This window comes from Curcuma longa, chromosome 5 (genome assembly GCF_044706935.1).
Source record: "Curcuma longa cultivar G26 ecotype Majalengka, Jawa Barat chromosome 5, ITB_CL_G26_1.1, whole genome shotgun sequence".
In the NCBI taxonomy this organism is placed as follows: domain Eukaryota; kingdom Viridiplantae; phylum Streptophyta; class Magnoliopsida; order Zingiberales; family Zingiberaceae; genus Curcuma; species Curcuma longa.
The window spans coordinates 4,397,061-4,417,041 of NC_133865.1; the positions used below are offsets into that span (position 1 = coordinate 4,397,061).

The 19,981-nt window shown below is 37.5% G+C and overlaps 3 protein-coding genes and 1 pseudogene across 3 annotated transcripts in view; 1 reads left to right on the forward strand and 3 right to left on the reverse strand.

The window, feature by feature from the left end:
• The window catches only part of LOC141829080 (phosphatidylinositol 4-kinase beta 1-like), an 8,618-nt gene extending 8,595 nt beyond the window's left edge, over positions 1-23 (reverse strand). The window contains exon 1 of the mRNA XM_074716506.1: positions 9-23. Within this exon, the coding sequence (XP_074572607.1) occupies positions 9-23 (15 nt within the window). The remainder of the gene's footprint in view (positions 1-8) is intronic.
• Positions 1-10,236, reverse strand: part of LOC141829066 (phosphatidylinositol 4-kinase beta 1-like) — a 21,640-nt gene extending 11,404 nt beyond the window's left edge. Inside the window, exons 1-14 of the mRNA XM_074716488.1 lie at positions 8,274-10,236; positions 6,725-6,910; positions 6,585-6,633; positions 6,104-6,236; positions 5,370-5,835; positions 4,785-4,862; positions 4,591-4,713; positions 3,402-3,471; positions 2,001-2,098; positions 1,802-1,906; positions 1,217-1,270; positions 964-1,107; positions 833-886; positions 678-752 (exon numbers count right to left, since the gene is read on the reverse strand). Coding sequence (XP_074572589.1) covers positions 678-752; positions 833-886; positions 964-1,107; positions 1,217-1,270; positions 1,802-1,906; positions 2,001-2,098; positions 3,402-3,471; positions 4,591-4,713; positions 4,785-4,862; positions 5,370-5,835; positions 6,104-6,236; positions 6,585-6,633; positions 6,725-6,910; positions 8,274-10,046 — 3,408 coding nt within the window. The 5' untranslated portion in view covers positions 10,047-10,236. The remainder of the gene's footprint in view (positions 1-677; positions 753-832; positions 887-963; positions 1,108-1,216; positions 1,271-1,801; positions 1,907-2,000; positions 2,099-3,401; positions 3,472-4,590; positions 4,714-4,784; positions 4,863-5,369; positions 5,836-6,103; positions 6,237-6,584; positions 6,634-6,724; positions 6,911-8,273) is intronic.
• Positions 10,237-10,561: 325 nt separating this feature from the next.
• Positions 10,562-11,163, forward strand: LOC141829737 (phytolongin Phyl1.1-like; annotated as a pseudogene).
• A 99-nt stretch (positions 11,164-11,262) lies between these two features.
• LOC141829609 (auxin response factor 7-like) lies at positions 11,263-18,160 on the reverse strand. Its single transcript, XM_074717121.1, has 15 exons — positions 17,881-18,160; positions 17,091-17,773; positions 16,091-16,206; positions 15,869-15,964; positions 15,712-15,768; positions 15,226-15,378; positions 14,998-15,082; positions 14,557-14,647; positions 14,291-14,455; positions 13,851-13,970; positions 13,703-13,775; positions 13,387-13,555; positions 12,249-12,763; positions 11,875-12,065; positions 11,263-11,769 (listed from the first exon to the last, which is right to left on the reverse strand). Exons 2-15 carry the CDS (start codon positions 17,125-17,127, stop codon positions 11,589-11,591), a joined length of 2,049 nt encoding a protein of 682 aa, XP_074573222.1. The 5' UTR covers positions 17,128-17,773; positions 17,881-18,160; the 3' UTR covers positions 11,263-11,588.
• Between the last annotated feature and the right edge of the window lie 1,821 nt (positions 18,161-19,981).

Here is a 19,981-nt window from a genome sequence, read left to right on the forward strand (position 1 = left end):
CCAAATACCAATCCTACTTGCATGTTGTGAAAGAAGAATGGTCCAGATGCTAGGCAAGAACCAAATGTAGCAGTAAAAAACCAATATAATCTGCCTGCCTTTTCCTCTTGGAAACACAAAGTTTAAGCTTTCGTTTCCCATACGTGGAGAACAGAAAGTTACGGGAACTGGCCAGTTTGATGAGAATAACTGAACAAGTATATCCAACGCTAATCCTTGCACTAGCTCAGTTATTATAAATCAATCCAATGCTAATCCTTGTACTAATTCAGTTACTATAAATCCACGTCAATGGAACTATGGCAGTTCATGAAGAAATTGGTTGACAACCCTCTAGATTCTATAAGAAAATTTCATAGTTCATATTAGCAAAAAAAAAAAAAAAATCTGACCAAATATAAGGACAAGTTAAAATATTAGAACTAATCAAATCCCAACATACTGTAAATGTCAAAGAAACCACTTCATTCAATAAGAAATGCTCTCCTTTCTTGAGCATAAAACAACAACAAAAATATGGAGTCTTCTTGAGAAAGCATCATATGCAAAAACATAAGTTCGAGAGAAAAAACAGATACGGAGCACCAAAAAAAGATCCTTAAACTAAAGAAAGCTTATGTGAAAGAAACATCTCAAACCAAACTAAGATACAAAAAAAAAAAGCCTGTCCATGTTACCTGCAACATCTCCACAAGAAGAATTATACGCTCAGCATGCTTACGGCAAGTGAGAAAACCTTGGATACACAGAACCTGCAGAGAGAGCATGGATGAGTAAATGACGACTACAGTTGCAGTAGAGGCTACCATCAACAAAGAACAATGTTTATCACCTTAAAATAATCAAAGAACTCACTAGGACTTCCTTCTGCATCAGAGTCCATCACCTAGCATCGAAGGGACATTGTCAAACACTAAAAATAATGCTGTAAATAGATTCTGAACATAACTCCAATTATCTCACCTCAAGAAACTCGCGAGTTAATTTAAATGGTGCGCTCTCGAAATTTACACCACCAGGAGAGTTAGATAGCATAAAACCAAAATCAATGTGAATAATGTGCCCTTCTTCATCCAACAAGATGTTACCATTGTGTCTATCTTTCACCTAAACAATCAAAGTGAATAGAATTTAATTAATTACAGCATTCAAATGTTTGAGCAAACATGACAAGCTAAATTCAGAAAAACTTGAAGGAAGTTGTACCCAGGAGTACCTGAAGCAGGTAACATAGTATTGAATATCCTGCCATGCTCTCAACAAAGTTTCTCTGTCAAGCAACCAAATAAGAGCAGGATAATAAGTGTTATTCTCCAATGAGAAAATCCAGTAACAAATGGCATATAAGAGTTTGCAAGTAGCTGAATCTATATGTCCTGCAGAAATACCAAAAATGAATCCCATAGAAAATTTGATAGCACATGCGAGAAATATCATATTAGGGGACAGATTCATATCACAAAGCAACTTTTCAATTAAGCACTTATAATCAAACAAAATTGGAACTTTGAGAATAAAGGTGAAGATGTAAAGAAACCTGACATTTGCGTAGCAATTCCACACCACAAGTGAGAAAGCACTGTCATATTAGTTGTATACTAAAGTCACCTTAAAGCATCTAGATTTGTAACAAACAAAAAATTTCAAAAGGGACAATAAAAGAATTGCTGCAAGTATCTTATCTAAAGATGTAACTGAGAGCATGCATACATATAAGTGAATTATCACAAAGAATGTCATAATCGATCAATTTTGATGGTCAACCAAACAAAATAAAGTGACAATTTAGAAATTTGAATACTTGTGCAAGCTTGAAATTTGATGAATTTTCTTCATATTTAGCTATGAAAAAGTCGCGCAGACTTGAGATATTAGGGAATCTACTCTTTATTGAATGAATTGAGGCCTGCAAAAAAAAACATAAAATATTGAGAATCAACAGAAATTTATATATACCAGGAAGGAGATAGCAATAAATTCTTAATGGAGAGAAGAATCACCGTATCAGGGATAGTCTCGATTAGTGATGTATAAGAAGATGTAACAAGAACCTCATAAGGTCTTAACCACAGTGGGAGACCAGCCTCTTGGTATATATCTGATATTAAAAACACAACATTCTAGTAAAGAGTCAAATTTTATTATTAAGAAACAATAAGATGAAAATTTTCAGAGATCTACTTTAACCATGTATTCACATATTTAAATCACTTTTAAGTTACAATGTTACAAGAGTTCTTTGGCCTACAACTTCGGCCTCATCATAATCGCATGATATAGGATTTTATGTGAGAATGATGTTTTTGTCCTATAATTTATTATAAGATCAGTATGAAGCAGTGAAATGAGGGAAGAGGTAGATGAAGGATAAGAAGTTGGAAGTTAATAGCGATGATCATAAGATGGTTTGCAGGTTTATTAAGCATAACATTCCCTGTGTCGAATGTTGAAGCAGAGAATTGCCTTCAACACTTAAATCTCTCAATAAGTGAAAGATGGATCAGGTGGTCCAGAACAAGTGACTCTCACATAGTCAAATAACAATTGACAGTCTTACAAAGAACTCAAAGACAAGACCACAAATAGTTACAACTGACACGACCGTGAATAACCTTATCTTGGTTACCACCACCCTCACAAACAATTTAGATTCACATACAAAGTAAACTAGGTTACTTAAAATTTTAAATTACTAAATAAAACTCAACCAAGGTAAATGATTAACATTCCCAACTGAAAAATCAATGAGAATGTTACAAGATTATCTCATATCAAATACCACCTTAACGCTTATTAAAGTGCCTTCAAGTTTATTAAAAGTAGAAGATACATCACAAAGACACAAATCATTGACATTTTATATATATATATATATATATATATATATATATATATATATATATATATATATATAAATGTCAATGATTTGTGTCTTTGTGATGTATCTTCTACTTTTAATAAACTTGAAGGCACTTTAATAAGCGTTAAGGTGGTATTTGATATGAGATAATCTTGTAACATTTCTCTATATATATATATATATAGATATATATATATATATATATATATATATATATACACATCAAGTGTCCATAGGGAAACAAAAAGCAACCTTGACGTTGTTATACAACTGTTTGTGCAAACAATCATTTCTAATAGTAAAACATGTAATCAATATGATCAACTCAAAAGATAACATGCTCAACAACATCACTTGTGCAAAAGGATAACATTATGATTCCTTTGAAGTGTGTATATCTTAAGGATAGTCCATATCCTCGAGAAATTAGCAATAATCCAATGAAGGAAATTAAGCAAAGCTGTCAGCGTCTTACTTGGGAAAGTCTAACCATGGGTCACAATTCAAAGTTTCAAACAAAATCCTCAACATTTGTAATTACCATAGAAATGTGAAACTAGTTGTACGGCTAGGTGCTCCTGTCTGCAATCATCTCCACTCTTCACAATAATCTGTTTACTTGAGAAAAAAGAATAAGGCATGGCGAAGTAGAAATGTAATGCCTTGTAATGCATCGACTATTCTAAAAAAAACATAGCAACGAAAAATATATATATAATCATTTTCAATGCATCAACAAATACTTGAGTTGCATGTTCATTATGGATGATGCATAACCTAGGGTTTTTAAGAAAAAAATATATAATATAATATAGCAATCAGTCAAAAAGACAATGTAGTTTGTTGGACACTTCTGCCAATGTAATCAATCTAAAAATCAGATCCTTATGAATTTTGTGTAAGTGATCAGGCCATAGATTCAAGGTTCACTCCATTATTATTTATGAATTTCCAAATGAGCTGTTACAGTAAAGCACATTGCAATCTATTTTACTTCAAGCTTACAATATCTTCTAACTGATATTGTTTATTTTATACCAAAAAAATGCTTATTTTATAACATGCAGGATTTTGTCTTCAGGAGAAAACTTATGCCCTACAAAAGATAATCAAATTTATTTAGTCTCAATATATGTCTCAAACTCAATTAAGGAAAGTTCTTTCATCTGCCACACTACAACACCTTTCAAAGTAGTAGTCTAGTGCAGACTGATTTCCTGCCTCTTCCTTTTTTATACATATTTTTGCTTCTTTCCTACCCTTGAAGAGTATCGGGTTTCAGGTTCAATTGCGAAAAATCAAAACACTAGGAAACGAAGATCCCTTAGAGAGATTATTGAGAGTCCTGTCATTCTTGAATTTTCTGAATTCTCACAGAAAATTTTATGGGGGCACTAATATGTGCATGCACTAGGAACACTTTACAATGCTGAAAGAAGGGGAAGTAATATTACATTCATTCCTTATCTCAACCCTTCCATTTATCTCTGATAAACCAATATCAAGTTCTCTGAAACATTTCAGCTATCTATTGAGTACCTATGTGTGAGAGACTCCATTAATATAAAATGATGAAGTAATATTTCTGGTGCTTCTTATCAATATAGTCAATCAATTCTATAGATTGATTGTATCACTGAAGAACAGTAAAATTTCTTCAGTGGAAAATTTTGCTCGAGTTTCACTCTTAATTCTCCACTAGAAAGGGAAGAAAGATAGTAGTAACTCACAGAACGTAAGTCCCAACCAGGTAACTTTCCAAATGCTGATGACCTCCGGATTTGCTCTTTCTTCTTCTCCCAAAGTTCACCGGACAATGCATCACCAGGTTTTCGAATGCCACCATCCATCAACTGTTAAACAGACAGATAGATATGAAGGGACACATGCAAGAATGAAGCACCAGAAGGAAAAAAGTAATTACCTTTGGTTTTGTATCCTGGGAATTCTGACCAGCAACATTAACAGGAAGCCCAGGAGTTTGTCCCTTAGCTGCTGCTGCCTACCAAGAATCACATATAATTAAGTGCTCAAACTTCATATTCCTTTTAAAAGTTTGACTATAGTAGCATGATAAAACCACAAGTTTATTAAGATAGTTAAGACATACTGTTGAAAAAAAAAATCCTTGCTAATGAGATAAATAGGCATTATATGAAAAACTAAATAAGCATAGATGATACAAGACATAACATCCAGACATTATACAATTAGACAGCATAGCTTATACAAGAGGACAGAACATCCATGCATTTATCAGATATTTCTGAGTAATCACTCATTTTTTCTTAAATTTTCTTTCTTACAACATCAAATACATATATCACAAATCATGATATTTTATTGCTAAATGAGACATGAAACATCAAGTATCATGAAGAATAATCATTCCACAAAAATTAAAGGTCCAACCCAGAAAAAACAGTTGACTTGAATTTTTTTATCGTCTGATTGACAGTCAATTACCCAAAAGTATCCCTATAGCAATTTATTCCACTTACAGGCCCACCTTTACTTCCTCAATAGCAATTGTGCTAGGAACACGACGATGATCTTTTGAAGCTGAAGGCTCCTGATCCTCTACATCTTCCATGTTAACCCCAGGGATTGCAGACAGATTGACAGTAATCCACTCTGGGGTTTTTTCACCGATTGTCATTGACTTGTCACGTCTATCATCCCCATCAATGGTATCTGGTTGAATCTTCCATATTGAGTCAATCTCCTGAACAATCTTACTCTCAACAGACAAACTAACATGGACATATTTCACTTTTGCTTCCCATAACCGAGCCATTGCTTGGTCAATAGCTCGGGAAGTCGACTTTAAGATTCCATCAGAATCATAATTACAAGTATTATTTTGACTCCACAAAGGGTATGCCCATGGAGGAGGCTTTCGTAATTGTGCATCGCCATTGGCTAAGGGAATTCCTCCTCTCGAGAGCTTTTGAGCATCAGTTGTCTTTGCACAACTAGGAAAAAAATGAAAAAAGCACTAGTCAAAACTAAGATGAACACAAGAACATGAACCATATTCTCCTACAAGATATATTAATTACAAATTGACCTTTGATATATAGAATAATGTTATAAATCTAGGTTGAAAAAGTGTATACAGTAACATCAAGTGATAAGTATAAGTGCCAAAAGCAAAGGGTCAAATACACTGAAACATGGTTTTAACTATCACCATCTGACAATTAGAGGAAACTTCTAATTTGTTGTTTAAAGTCTCATTACCTGAGTGTTTCACATTTCAAGACTTCAACACACATTAGGTAAGGTGCCTTCTCCCTAGAATTAAGGAGAACAGCTTCATCCACAGGTATATTAACCACCCGGAACATTCCCTTTCCCATGGGAAAGCACACACCTGAGAAAATAAGTTGAAACCCTTAAGAGATCAATTGATAAACCATATCCACAGTTAATAGCTTTGTTTATATTAGTCTGTAATTTATGAAATAAAATCTAGCAAGCAGCAAAATACAACATTAGTACAATTCAAGAATACTCTTGGAAATATATATGAGCATTGAATGAAAGATAAAAAGAGCCCCTTGGATTAAATGTTTTACAAATAAAACCAAATGTCATCAAACAGCTGTCATCATATATCATAATATTTTTAGCAGTTCATGTACACTTGATAGAACTGTATGGTATGTATAGCTATAGATGATGGATTTTCAGAGGAAGAAAATAAGATTAATTCATTAACCTCCACATATTTGGGCCTTGGCAACATGTGAATTGACCTCAGTAAGAGACTGTCAACAAAAGAACCAAAAATGTCAATGATTCAGGAAACTAACATTTTAGAAAATGCTCTGTGGAACAGATAAGTGAAAATAACTTAACCTCTTGAAGAGCAATTTTGCGATCTTCAATAGGGTATATGTCCACTAGTCCATAAGATGTGTCAGATAACAACTGAACAAACTCCAAAGAAGCATAGTAAGAACTTTTTCGACTTTCTGCTATCGCATTATTAGGTAAAGGTGGTTTATCAGGCCCTCTTTCATTATACTGAGAACCAGGGCGCGTCTGCAACACATAAAGTTAAGCAGTAAGCAAGCTTCCACTAACCCCACAACTCAACAAGATTTTGGGTTCCTAAAAATCACCTAACACATCAATGAAGAGAAAAATTATGAAAAGATACTGAGAAATATAATCACAACAATTTGTATCGGTGCATATCACAAAAATCTAGTAAAGTATTATTCACCAATACTCATTTACCATTTACCATTCACCAAAACAATATACCGATAATTGGGTGGTGAAAATGCAAAAGAAAATTTGTTCACTGGGAGAAAATAAAAAAACAAAGGAAGAGAACAATCAACCTAACAAGTGTTAGTCATGATCATATCCTTAAAAAGGAATCCATATACTGGTTCTTCTGATCTACAAATAGCAATATATATTTTGAGGAACAACTGATGTTTGTCTCAAAGAAACATATGATATGTCAAAAAACTATGAACTAAAACTAAAATGATTCATAACAGGAAACACCCATTTTTTTCCTTTTTATGATAGATGTAGTATTGTGGTAATTTGCTTGACAAACTCAATATAACTTTTTCACTTCCCAAGTTCATTTCAGCAACAGCAGAAAGCACAAGTGGTCTCCATGTGAAGTTCCAAAAGATAAGAACATAAAAAGTAATAATCCAGGTGAGTACAAGATTATGAGTCGCTGGAGAATAACATTTTGGACTCAGTCCAAAGCCATGCACATATGACAAGGTAATGGCATCAGTTCACATGGACTCATTTGATGTAGTTATTTAGTCATATCACACCATATAGATAAAGATATTGAAAATTAAATCCTTAGTAACATACTAAAAGTATAAATCCAAGATGTTCCAAATCCAGACACCAAAAAACCTCATATTGCCTGTATGATCCTGTGGAGATTCATAAGTTAGATACAAAGAATATATAGACAAAGAAAATAAGCTCCACAGAAGCTAGATAATTCTTCATTGAATATTACCAATACATTACCCTGCAAGTACCATTTGTTTAATCAAAATCCAAACGGAATGAAGCCTATATCATGTTCATCCTAGGAAAAAAAATAAATGAATGCATATAAAAGAAGATGTGATACAAATGGCATCTTAAGGTAAGCAAAGTGAAACTTATCGCAGTCACTATAAAAATCAATCTTTGGAGAAAAAAAATGAAACAATCTTAAATATCAAAATTATATTTGCTGGGGCTGTGAGATGACAAAAAGGTATCACTAAACGGTAGTACAATTTGGCTAGATAGTAAAAATGAGCAGCCAAGCATTTTTAATGAAATCAAATAGTTCAATGTCACAACAAGCAATAACATGTGCAGTGATAGCAAAAGTAATAACCAATAACAATATGAACCCAACCATTACCTCCTTTCGGATCTTTGCACTGAGTAATTCAGAATCTTCTATAGAACAATCTCGATCCTTAAACAACCGTCTGAAAAAGTTTTCTGTTCCTGGACTGTTCTCAAAAGTCTCATTTTCACTAATACTTGAAACCTTTGATTCTTCAGGATGGATGCGCAATAACCTACGAAATGACAAAATTTCAGATGTACCCTCTTCTTCCAAAGTCTCATTACTCTTGCAATCTTCCTCATTTCTATCACGGCCTTCAATTTTCTTGTCATCATGCTTCTCCTTGAAAAACCTACGGAAGAAACCTTCCCTTTCTCTTTCCTCGATGCTTCCATTTACTCTATCATCCTCATTATTATCATGCCCAACAACCTTTTTCCCTTCATTCTTGTCCTTGAAAAGTCTTAGAAAGATATTGTCATCCTCAATGCTTTTGCTCTCTTCCTCCTCATTCCTATTATGTGAACCATCTTTCTTTTCTTCACTCTTTTCCTTAAAAAACCTGCGGAAGAAACCATTTTTATCGTCTACCTCCAAATTCCTTTGGCCTTTTCCCCTCTCTTCATGGACATCATGCCTAGCATCCTTCTTCTCGTCATTCTTATCCTTAAAAATCTTACGGAAAAAGCTCTCCTTCTCCTCTTCTTGTGCATTTCCATTAGATTTTTCTTTCTCCACATTCCTCTCTCGATCTACATCTTTCCTCTCTTCATGCTTTTCTTTGAAAAGTCGACGAAAGAAGTTTTCCTTCTCGTCAACCTCAATATTCTCACTGGCCTTTTCTTCCTCTTCATTCTTATTAATTCCAGAATCTTTCTTCTCCTCACTCTTGTCTTTAAACATCCTACGGAAAAAGCCTTCCTTTTCATAATCCTCCACCATCCTCTCTTCTTTATCACGAAATAATCTTTTCAGAAAACCCTCTGAACTTGAAGTCAGCTCCCCGTCATCATCCTTGCTATCTCTAAGAAACTTGCGAAAAAATCCATCTTTATCTGTGTCTTCGTCCTTGTCTTTACTATCCCTAAGAAATCTTTTCAAAAAACCTTTTCCAGGTTCCTCCTCATCCTTCTCAGAGGACTTTCTAGAGAAAAATGACCCCATGATAAGCTTTTTCAACAGCTTATTTTCCTCTGGAGTTGCATCACTGCTGCTATCCCGATTGCTCTCCTCAAACAAGGGACTGGAACCCGATGTTGGCGATGATGATGATGCCAACGACAACAGTTTCTGCTTAGATGAAAATATCCTATTCAATACTGGGTTGCTCTTGGGGCTGGCTGGAGTGCTAGGAGGGACCGGTGGAAGCTTAACCAAGAGTGGCCACACGCCCATCACAGTAGCAGCAATCTGGCATTTCTCCTGGACAAGGCCGATCCCCTCGTTGTCTTCAGAGTCCTCCAGCTCCGCCATCAGAAACCAGTGCACCTTAAGGGCGATCCAGAGGGACTTGGAGCACGTATCAATGACGAACCTGTCAAGAGAAGGGCTCGGCTTGTGGACGAGCATGTAACAGATCTGGAACAGATAGCTCTCGATTCCCGTAAGCGGAAGAGTATACATCCTATTACAAAGATAGTCTCGGACACCGTCATGGTCATGCTTGTAAAGATAGCTCACCGCAATCCACTCGCAGAAGAAAGCCGAGTCGAAGAACCGAATCAGCCACCCGTTCTCCCCGCCGGCACCGCCGTTACCTCGGCCGGAGACGGCTCCCGTGCGAGTGATCTCCCGCGGAGACTGATCGAGGCTAAAACTCCTCAATCTCAGAAGCCGCACCATCGTCGATCCACCATGGGATTCCAAACCCTAGCAGCGATTCCAATTGGGCGAAAGGTTCAAAAACTCAAGCCGTCCCAGATCAAATCAGACCAAAGCAAAACCCAGAAGCCGAAAATTCTGTAGAACGGATTGGGATTCAGCACGAAACCGATCGAGGAGTTGGATAAATGCGCGGCGAAATCTCAAAATTAACGAAGACGGGGAGACGGGGGAGATGAATGCTACTACTTCTTTCTATTTTCAGTTTTAAAAAAATATATTTAAAAAATTGTTTTTATATTTTTAAAAAATATATATGTGTGTGTGTTTTTTCTCCAACCTGTGCCTCGCAACCATTCCGTTGCTTCCAACGGTCATTTCTCCAACCTGTGCCTCGCAAGCCCCCTCCGATCCTCGGGGGCGTCCATCACACACACTCCTCCTCCCTTTTTCACAAATCCCTAATCCCTCTCCTCTTCTCCCTCTGAAGAGATCCGCCGGCGATCGGATCACCTCCCTTCCGTTCGCAGACTCCGATGACGACGCTCCCAGTGAATCTCAAATTCCCTTCGCCGGGCAATATCGTTTTCTTCAGCATCTCCAAGGACAACGACCTCGTGCACTCCTACAACGGCGGCGGACAGGACCTCCATGCCCTGGCCCTCGATTGGCTCACCAAGGCCAAATGCCACCACGTGTGGCACTCCCACACGGAGGCCAACAGGACGGCCGGCTTCCTCATGCGCGACGGCTACACCTTCTTCGCCATCGACGACGACGCCGGCGCCGGCAACGCCGAGATGCTCGCCTTCCTCGAGCGCCTTCGAGACGCCTACCGGAACGCGCCGCCGAAGGAGGGTGGGGTGGTCGGGGAGGAGATCAATTGTGTGGTCTGGGTCAGATCCGGCGGCGAAAAGCCCAAGGCAGTTTACCGGCCGAAGACTACATCGACGATCGGGCACCGGCGGGCGACGCGATCTCCTTGAGCAGGAGCTCGAGCTCGCGGCTCGTGACGCAGCAGCGCGCTCGCAAGTTGTGGCGCCAGGTGAAGATCGTGGCCGCCGTCGACTTGCTGCTATGCTTGACGATGTTCACCATCTGGCTGGTGGTGTGCGAAGGGTTCCAATGTGTTTCTTAATGGGAAGAAAAATACGCATCCTCTTTTTTTTAGTAACTGAATTCGATAAAAAAATTAAAGCAACAGCTGATTAAATTTGGTCTGTTCCAAATATCTACCTGAAGGAAGGTCAAAGACAGGCATTCCATTTATTAAGTTGAGAAGACACAAAAGTGATCGACGAGCTTATCACCCTCTTCTATTCTAACCCACTTCACATTACATCTCCTAACAGAAAGAAGAAAGCAACAAAACAGAAGTCATTACCGAAGCAGCCATCACCCATCCATCTTTCTCTGGAATGGTCCATCAGCAAGCAACCATGGCAAGAGAACAGACACCGTATTCGTAGCACCCTACTAGGCCAGACTTCAACTAAAAACAAAACAAAAAACAAACTGCTTGAGAGAATAATAAAGCTACTTGGTGAGTAGAAGTCAGCAATCCTAATCGATTTCCGCATTGTCATCATCTTCAAGGTGGTTGTCACAATTGGCATCCATGTCAGTGCCATGCGAGGAACCAGGCTTTGTGACTGCAAACATTGGGAGTTTCCTCTTGGGAGAGAGTCGCTTGGCCTCCTCGCTCGTGTAGATATATATCTTCTTCACCATCCTGCGGAACTCACTGCAAATAGATGTTGTTGATCCAAATTACAATGGCACAAGATGTTGAAATTTGCATAATGACTTGTTAAGATATTGTCAGGGAGGGATAGTTGCAGAGCCTTACAGCCAAGGGTCATCGCCGGCCATCATCATGTCATCCTCATCGTCTGTGTAGACAACCACCCACTTCTTGGTTGCATTAGTAAGCTCTCCTTTGATATTAAACAAATCTTCCAGCTTCTGCAGAAGTTCATCATACCCACATAATCTGGTCAAGTCCACTGCCCTCCCAACTGCCATTCCGTGCATGTGAACCTGCACAAAGAAAAAGGGAACGATTTAGAGTCAGTTAATATTTTTAAGCCCTCAACTTCCACCACTGTATGAGTTAAAGTTTTGTTAATAAATGAGCATGCCAACACCAGAAAAATATTAAATCAAACGTAAAAATGTGATTGATCTAAAGAAATTGATTAGAAAGGCGCAGCATTCCATAACCTTAGTGCAGCTCCTCAGTTGCCGGTTTTGTGTCTCCCCAGATGACCTTATACAGGACTTTTCTGCCTCACTGGTGACTGCAGCTGTATCTGATCTGTCGACATTTGATGGCTGTGATTGTTGCTCTGAATCCACTTCCAAAGATTTCACTGGTTGGTCCACCTCAATTCCTCTAATTGTAGGAATGGATGGTGTTTCCTCTATTCGGCGACAACCTTCAATTAGCTGAATACCAAATAGCCTGCAGCCTTTGCTAGTTTCATGTTTTTTATCGCATGATTCTTTGTTAACGCTTGCTGATAAGGCTTCTTTTGGGGTTTCTGATGTGACTGGCCAGCCCATTTGGTTGTCAGCAACAGGCAAAGGAGAATATTTTGTTGCAAATCCAATAGAACAGGTATTGGATGCTGATGAGAGCACAGAAAGTGGTTTAGATGGTGTGTAGAGCTCAGGAACTCTTTGCGATGCAGAGAAAGAGAACATTTGAGTAGTATGCGATGGGGATTTCCAAGCACCTGCATGTAACCATGGGTGTAAGAGAAAAGTAAAAGATCTGAAAGGAAAACAACTACCTCATTAATTTAACAGGGAATCAAACAAATATGACATTGTCCAGATTATGTGATACCTACTGAATGCAGGAATTTGTTTCGTCCAGTAGAGTGTTGGTAAGTGCAAAAGAGGATAATCCCATTTTTACTGTCACATTATCAACTATAAAACTTAAAAAATACTCTAATCACTAGCAGTCCTTAATCCAAAAAGACTCCAACCCTTTAGTCAAAACAAATACATATCAAGTGTCATCACCAAAGCAACACACCATCTAGCATAAATAATATGATATCGTTTTCAAGATGACGGAACATTGTTATAGCCTAGTTGAATTTCAAAGCACTCATAACAAATAGATGACTCAATTAGGTAGAGGTAAAAATGGATAATATAAAATCTTTCTCAACACGGCAGAATGGGTACCTCTAAGAATAAATAATAAACTTTTTCTCAAGTAACAAAATTGTACTCCAAAGCATTGAGAGATATCACAAATCTATTACTGATAATTGATATAAAATAAAGCAACAAAGGATATATTTGACTCAGTTAAACAAAGGGACTAGGATATAGATAATCATACCAGATGCTGAAGAAAGGTCTGGGGAGATAACAGGTGAAGATGGTGGTCGTGCTCGTTTTGTTCTTTGGATTGGTTGGGAGGATGGGGGAGTAGGCGCTACAAGTGGCTCCAATTCCCAAGGAGAAACTTTGTCAGGAAGTACAGCAGATGAAGGTTCATCCCATTGGACCTAGTCAGAGAAATCAAACATCATATTAGGTTCCTGAATTTTTAACTGTTAAAGAGGATAAGATGTTTTGCACAGAAAAAGTCAAAAAAAAAAAAAAATTCAATTAGCATCGTGCTTCTACCATTCAGACTCAGCAGGAAAGTTTACCTTTAATGATCTCCACTCTGAATCTTCCCATTGAGAAGCTTTCTCAGTTACACCGACAATTGTTCCGCTAACTCTGCATCAACATCTAGCCGCAATTAGTTTTAAGGGAAAACCCCTGATATTTCAGTTACAAATCCTCCTAAAATACCTTCTTTCCGGAGCATCATCACCTTCAAATCTCATCTTGAATCTCATCCCGACAGCTAACTTGTGCTTCTTAGCCTCAAGATACTTGTCCAGGCTTATAATAAATTCAGAACGGCTCGCTCTGAAGTATTATACTCATCTTTATTAGTCATTTTGAGTAAGAAAATAACAATGGACATCTATGATAAATTGGCCAACTCAGAGACATTGGAAATTAGAGAAAAAAACATAGCAAGCTAGAAACTGATGAATATTACAGAAAAAGACTTCACATTATAAGTTCAAAATTAACAAGAATGATCGATTGTCAATTGCAGACATTTATTACACTAGCATATTGCAGTTGAGTGTTCACTCCAAGGTAGTGAGATATGGCATGACAACAGCATCAAACTAGCAAAACCATTTCAAAAAAAAAAAAAAAAAAAACAAGTAGTTTACCTTGGCTTGTAAAAAACAGAAAAAAGAGTTCCAGTAGTAATAGCATGAGAGGCAGTAGCAAGAACTCCAAGATGCATGCTATGACTAGATATGACAGATGATGGCATGTTGTTTAGATGTCTCATGAGCCTTCTGACGCCTACACGCAGTTCCTTATTTTCCCCTCTGCCATGAATGTGTAAAAATGATAATTCATCTATAAATATCAAATACTAAATGTTATCAAAAAGATATGAATATAACTAATTGAACTCATAATTATCAACCTTAAAAATATAAAAGCATCACCAGCTACCAAACGCTTTGAGCTGACAAATACACTCCAACCTGTTGTAAGCAAGTGCCGCCTAGGCTGACCTGGAAAAGAAGGAAATACATGCTAGTAGCTTCAGGGCACAAATTAGTAAATCAGAACCTCATTGCAAAATGTTTATGCATGACTTTGATTTCACATAACTGTAATATTAGTATAAGTGACAAATGGCTTACGAACAATTAATCATATTCTGAAATTTCATTAAGTAAACTTAGTTCAATCATCTGATTTTTCTTCATAGGGAAAGTGGTCTGATTTATTAAAAATTAACCAATAAACATGAAAATCATAATACATGAGTGTTTTTATAAGAAAAGAAAGATTAGCAATGAACAGAAAGAAAAAGCAAAACAGTCTTACAAGAGTAGAATTAAAAGCAAAAAAAGTAGACCTCGAAAGATGTGACGAAATCGCCACTCATTTCCATGAAGATCTTTGGCAACTAGCTCTTGCCATGGTGGATCCTGAGACATATCCTATGAAATGGTAGAATGATTTAGCAAGAAAGTTAAAATTATATGACGATAAGCTTGCTAGTCAAATGATCTGCATGAAAGTTAAATTTCTATCCTATTTGACTTGATGAATGGCATATGAGCTAGGTGTGACAGTGACCAACCAGTGGAGGAAGGCATTCATCTGCATGCCTTCTGAGAACTGAGAAACCTCCATGGGTGCTTGTGTCGGAGGCAGTTAATGTCTTACAGAAGGAGTGAACTTTGCAGTTTTCAGGCTCAGGTAAAGGAGGATCTGGGGTAGTGACCTCACCAGGCTGAAAAATAAACAGGAGTTGGGCAATTAGCAAAATAAATACCATAAGGAATATTGATATTCTAACAATGAAGAGGCAACTTGCAAGAAGAAAAGCTTTCAGGACATATATTATGTTGTTGCTCAAGATAGAAACATGAGAATAAGGGGGAAAAGTTAGTTAAGAACTATCAAAATCTTGCACTGGATTGCGCAATGCTCATGGATTCACCACAAAGCAACTAAACCTTTAGTTATAGCTTCAAAACCTCTTACTCTGTATACAAAAGAGCAGTGTTTCATGCTAATTGAATGGATGATCCATAGAAATTAAATTCAATTGAGAAAGACTCACATTTGACTCAGGTAACAGGGTAATCTGTGCAAAGACTTCATCTGTATCTTGTTCAGCCTATGTTGTGAAATTGTACAATGAAATTAGAATCACTAACTTTTATTAAAAGCATCAACATGATCATGGACAAGTAGATAGTACACAAGCGAAAACTTACTTGAAGAACAACATTGACCACCTTACACAGGATCTTTGAGGGTAGATTGAACACAGGCACATGCTGGTCTAGCCCTTGATTTGTTGATGCCTCCAGCTATAACAAAGGAAACAATCACTTGAGGCTGAAATGGTGATCAACAACCATTTTACTTAGTGTCATATCACTAGCAGCAAGAAATTTGAAATTCAAAAGCCAACTACAACAGAAGAATTAATGAACCTGTTCCATATGACCTTGAGGAAAGTAATAAACACGCTCCCCTTGACGAGGTAAGGTAACCAAGGGGCCAGCACATGCATGCCATAATTCCTTGTATAACATATCACCAGAAATCCCTGAAGAACCAAAAGAAATAATGAACATCATCACGGCAGCCCATAAATCATTAGATTTGTAAAACTACTGCATGACTCAAATACAACTAATTATAGGTTTATTTATAAAGAACGCAACATATACAAGGAAAAAAAATACATACCAAGGCTAAAGTACATGAAAAAGGCAAGTTTGATCAATGTCTATAGAGAACTGCATGAATTGTGGAACCTTGGTAATATGTTATCAAAGAAATGAAACTGGGAACAAGCAAACACCCTACCCTAAGAAGGGAAAATAAGCTAGAACAAAATGTAAATTTAAAAGACTATCAGATCCAGCTCAAGTATCAACATCAAATCATACCCAAGAAACCAGTAATATTTTCTACAAAAACAAAATCAATCGTAACAGGTGGTTTCTTCAACCAAAAATTGGAGGAAAAGAAGGGGAAAATGTAACAGGTTAGCAGAAGTATAAGAACTAAAAAACTAGCTCAGTAAACTATAGTTTTAGTTTTTGGAGAATAATTGTTGCACTTTAATAGCGTATTTATGTTTACAACAGACAAAATTTTCAACTACACTGTTTTTCCATTTCCTTTAATGAAAAAAATGGTGGAAAATTTTCCCAATTTTTTGACTTTAAACAGAAAACTCAATTTCAGATAGAATTGAGCTTAAATCCGATTTCTTCAAGAAAAAAATTATTGCGACAAATGAAATTTTTAGATTTTTTTTTCCTCTATCTTTTCCAAAAGTTCCATCCAAAAGACCATCGAGAAAAATATTTCACAATTTTCTAAAATCTCTTGGCCATGTTTCTTAGAAAGAAGGAAGCCGCCAAAGAGAAAAGAGGGGGAAAATTATAGAGAAAAAAAATCACAGTAGAAAGATAAACTGACCGAAGACTGATGATCTATTTGCATCCACCACCGCCATGAGAACACGCCGAACCCTCTCCCCAACAGCACTACCAGAAAAGAGTTGAACTTTAAATAAATGCGCAAAAAAAGACTGCTCCCGGTTTTACTACCCCATCAGTTTTCCCCATCAAGGAAAGGATTTTAATCGAAGAGAAACCAAGGAAACTAGGATCTATTTTTCTGTCAAGTCTTCACCCTTCAAGACCGCATAAATACCCATAAAAGCTCATTCATCAGCATATTAATTCCAGCTCCACGTATAGCCTATCTAAAAATCCCAAGCAAAGCAGCCTCAACCAGGATCACTTCGGGAGAGGTGCAACACCTACTTCGAGATTTGAAGCTTATCTCGGGCACTGGCTTTGAATCTTTTACTCCAGTAAAAGGGAACGGTAAAAAGTTCCTTTGTGAATCTGCTTCCCTCTTTCGCCTTCAGAAAGTAATAGGAAACGTTTTTTTTTCTTCGGACGGATTTCAAAGTGCGTGTTATCCTCTTCCGGGCATCCCGAACGCTCTGGACCAGAAAAGCAACGCCTTTTGGTGCGAGTACCTCCTGAATATTATAGATCTGAAGCGTCTTTGACCAACAAGTCTGTAATTCTTCCAACCACCAAATCCACGATTCTCAACCGAGATTCAGGCTTCAAGTTTCACCCAAAATCCTTTAAAAAAGATAAAAAGACGAAACGATTGAAACAGAAGCAAATTCAACAGCCAAAAAAGGGAAAATTCTGAAGATCAGCAGACAAAACAAGTCGATGAATTCTACCTCAACAATCCGTCGTAATCACCAAACAAGATAATTCCGTCTCCACACGCGCGAAATACTGGAACAAGTACGAGCTCCACGACACGCGAGGAAGATGCCTAAGCTCTTCTAACACGGCCCTCAGAAACAAATCCTTGATCTCCAGCCAAATCGGCCCCCGATCCGCTCTTCCCCCTGCAGCAGCAGCAGCAGCAGAAGTCCGATCTTGGAGCCCGCAAACACGAGAGCGAAATCGATTTGATCCCTAAACCGAAACCAGAGAAGGAAAACGAAGAATAAGTGGTTGAAAAGGGCGGCTTTAAGGAAGAAAGATAATAGGGTTTTTTTTTTAATTACTTCCTCATGTGTATGGCTTCTGCCTCTGCGAGACCCTACACGGACCCTCCGGCGACGCTGTCTCCTACTGCATTAAACTTCCGTGCTCGAGGCAGCACATAGTCCACCATAACATTCGCTTCAGCGCTCGCCACGAGTCCACGCATACAAACTCCAACAAGTCAATCCCCCTACGCTTCCGAGGTGGCAGTAACCTGATCCCATTGTAAGATACAACGCCGCACTCTACCAGTGGAGCTGAGCACGAGCCGCTGTCCATTCCTCCTGTCTCAAGTATCTTGATCAGCCGGCACAAATCCGCTAACCGGAGCCGACACGATGCAGGTTTCGTTATGATACGCCGACGGCACATCACACCGAGGAAGCGGATCCGGGCCAAGGAATCAGACGAAAGCACGTAAACGCCTCCGACACGTGTGTGACGCATAGTCCGCCGGGTGGCAAACGGTAACGTGTGGAAGTGTGCTTGGACCGCGTGGAACACGTGACCATGGTCCCCGATCCACACCCGCTTCCTGCACTACGACGGACAGGAAGCACCTAGTAATTTCCAGATAAAAAAAGATCAATGCTCAACTCGCTGCCTTCAGATTATATAGTATTTTCCGCCTTTTTCAGGAAAGAAGATTCGCCAAGCATATTCGTTTTCGTCATTCTAATCCACTCTCCTATTTGACTTTGACTTTTATTTGTCCCCAAGTATTGCATCAATTCTTGATTAAAAAAAAATCTTTAAAACTTTAAAATTGAAAAAATATATATAATTAATCGAATCCGATAAGATTTGATTGTGTCTGTTATTATATAAATAAATTTATAATTCTAGGGGTTCAAACGGACTAACTCATGACGGGACATATTAATCTATTAAAAATCCATCATATTAGAGGGCAAGGTAGGTCAACCCATCAATTTGATGGTTTAGAAATCTCCAATCCAATCCAATTTAAAACGGATTACGAGTTAAGCGGGTCAATCAATGGATCTATTAAAAAATTAAAAAATATTTAAAATATTAAAAATTTTAAGTTTGATTATAGTTTAAATTGATTAAGTTGACATTCGTAAATTTGAATTATGATTTAGACGGATTAAACCTACTAATCTATTGAGTTTTCTATTTTAATTTTAAAATTTAAAATAAATAAATAAACTTTCTCAACCTGGGGCCAAAGCAACTAATTGAAAAGTATCAGGGGCAAAAGCAAGATCTGCATATGATATTTGTTAATTTAGAAAAAACTTATGATAGAGTCCCAAGGGAAATTATATGGAGGATTCTAGAAAAGAGGGGTGTTAGCGTAGTATATATTGACCTAATTAAGGATATGTATGAGGAAGTAACGATTAGAGTGAAGACTTCAGGCGGATTAACTGAAGCATTTCCAATAAAGATAGGGTTACATCAAGGGTCAGCTCTAAGTCCTTATCTTTTTACACTAATCATGGATGAACTTACTGGACACATTCAAGATACCGTACCATGGTGCATGTTGTTTGCAGATGATATTGTATTGGTAGATGAGACACGTGAGTGAGTAAATGCTAAATTAGAATCTTGGCGAGAAACACTAGAAGAGAAAGGTTTTAGGCTTAGTAGAGTAAAGACATAATATATGGAATTTAAGTTTAGCAATATTGAACGTAATGAAACAAGTATTAAAATAGGAGATGATAAGTTGTCTGGAACTGAGAGTTTTAAATATTTAGGATCATTTTTGCAAGCCGATGGAGGGATTGAGAGAGATGTCTTACATAGAATACA

Coding starts and splice junctions, on each gene's coding strand:
- LOC141829609 (XM_074717121.1), bottom strand. CDS start 17,127: ATGGCGGTGGTGGATGCAAATAGATCATCAGTCTTCG. Junction 15,083..15,225: donor ATGAATGCCTTCCTCCACTG/GTTGGTCACTGT, acceptor ACCATTTCATAG/GATATGTCTCAGGATCCACC. Junction 14,456..14,556: donor GATGCTTTTATATTTTTAAG/GTTGATAATTAT, acceptor CATTCATGGCAG/AGGGGAAAATAAGGAACTGC.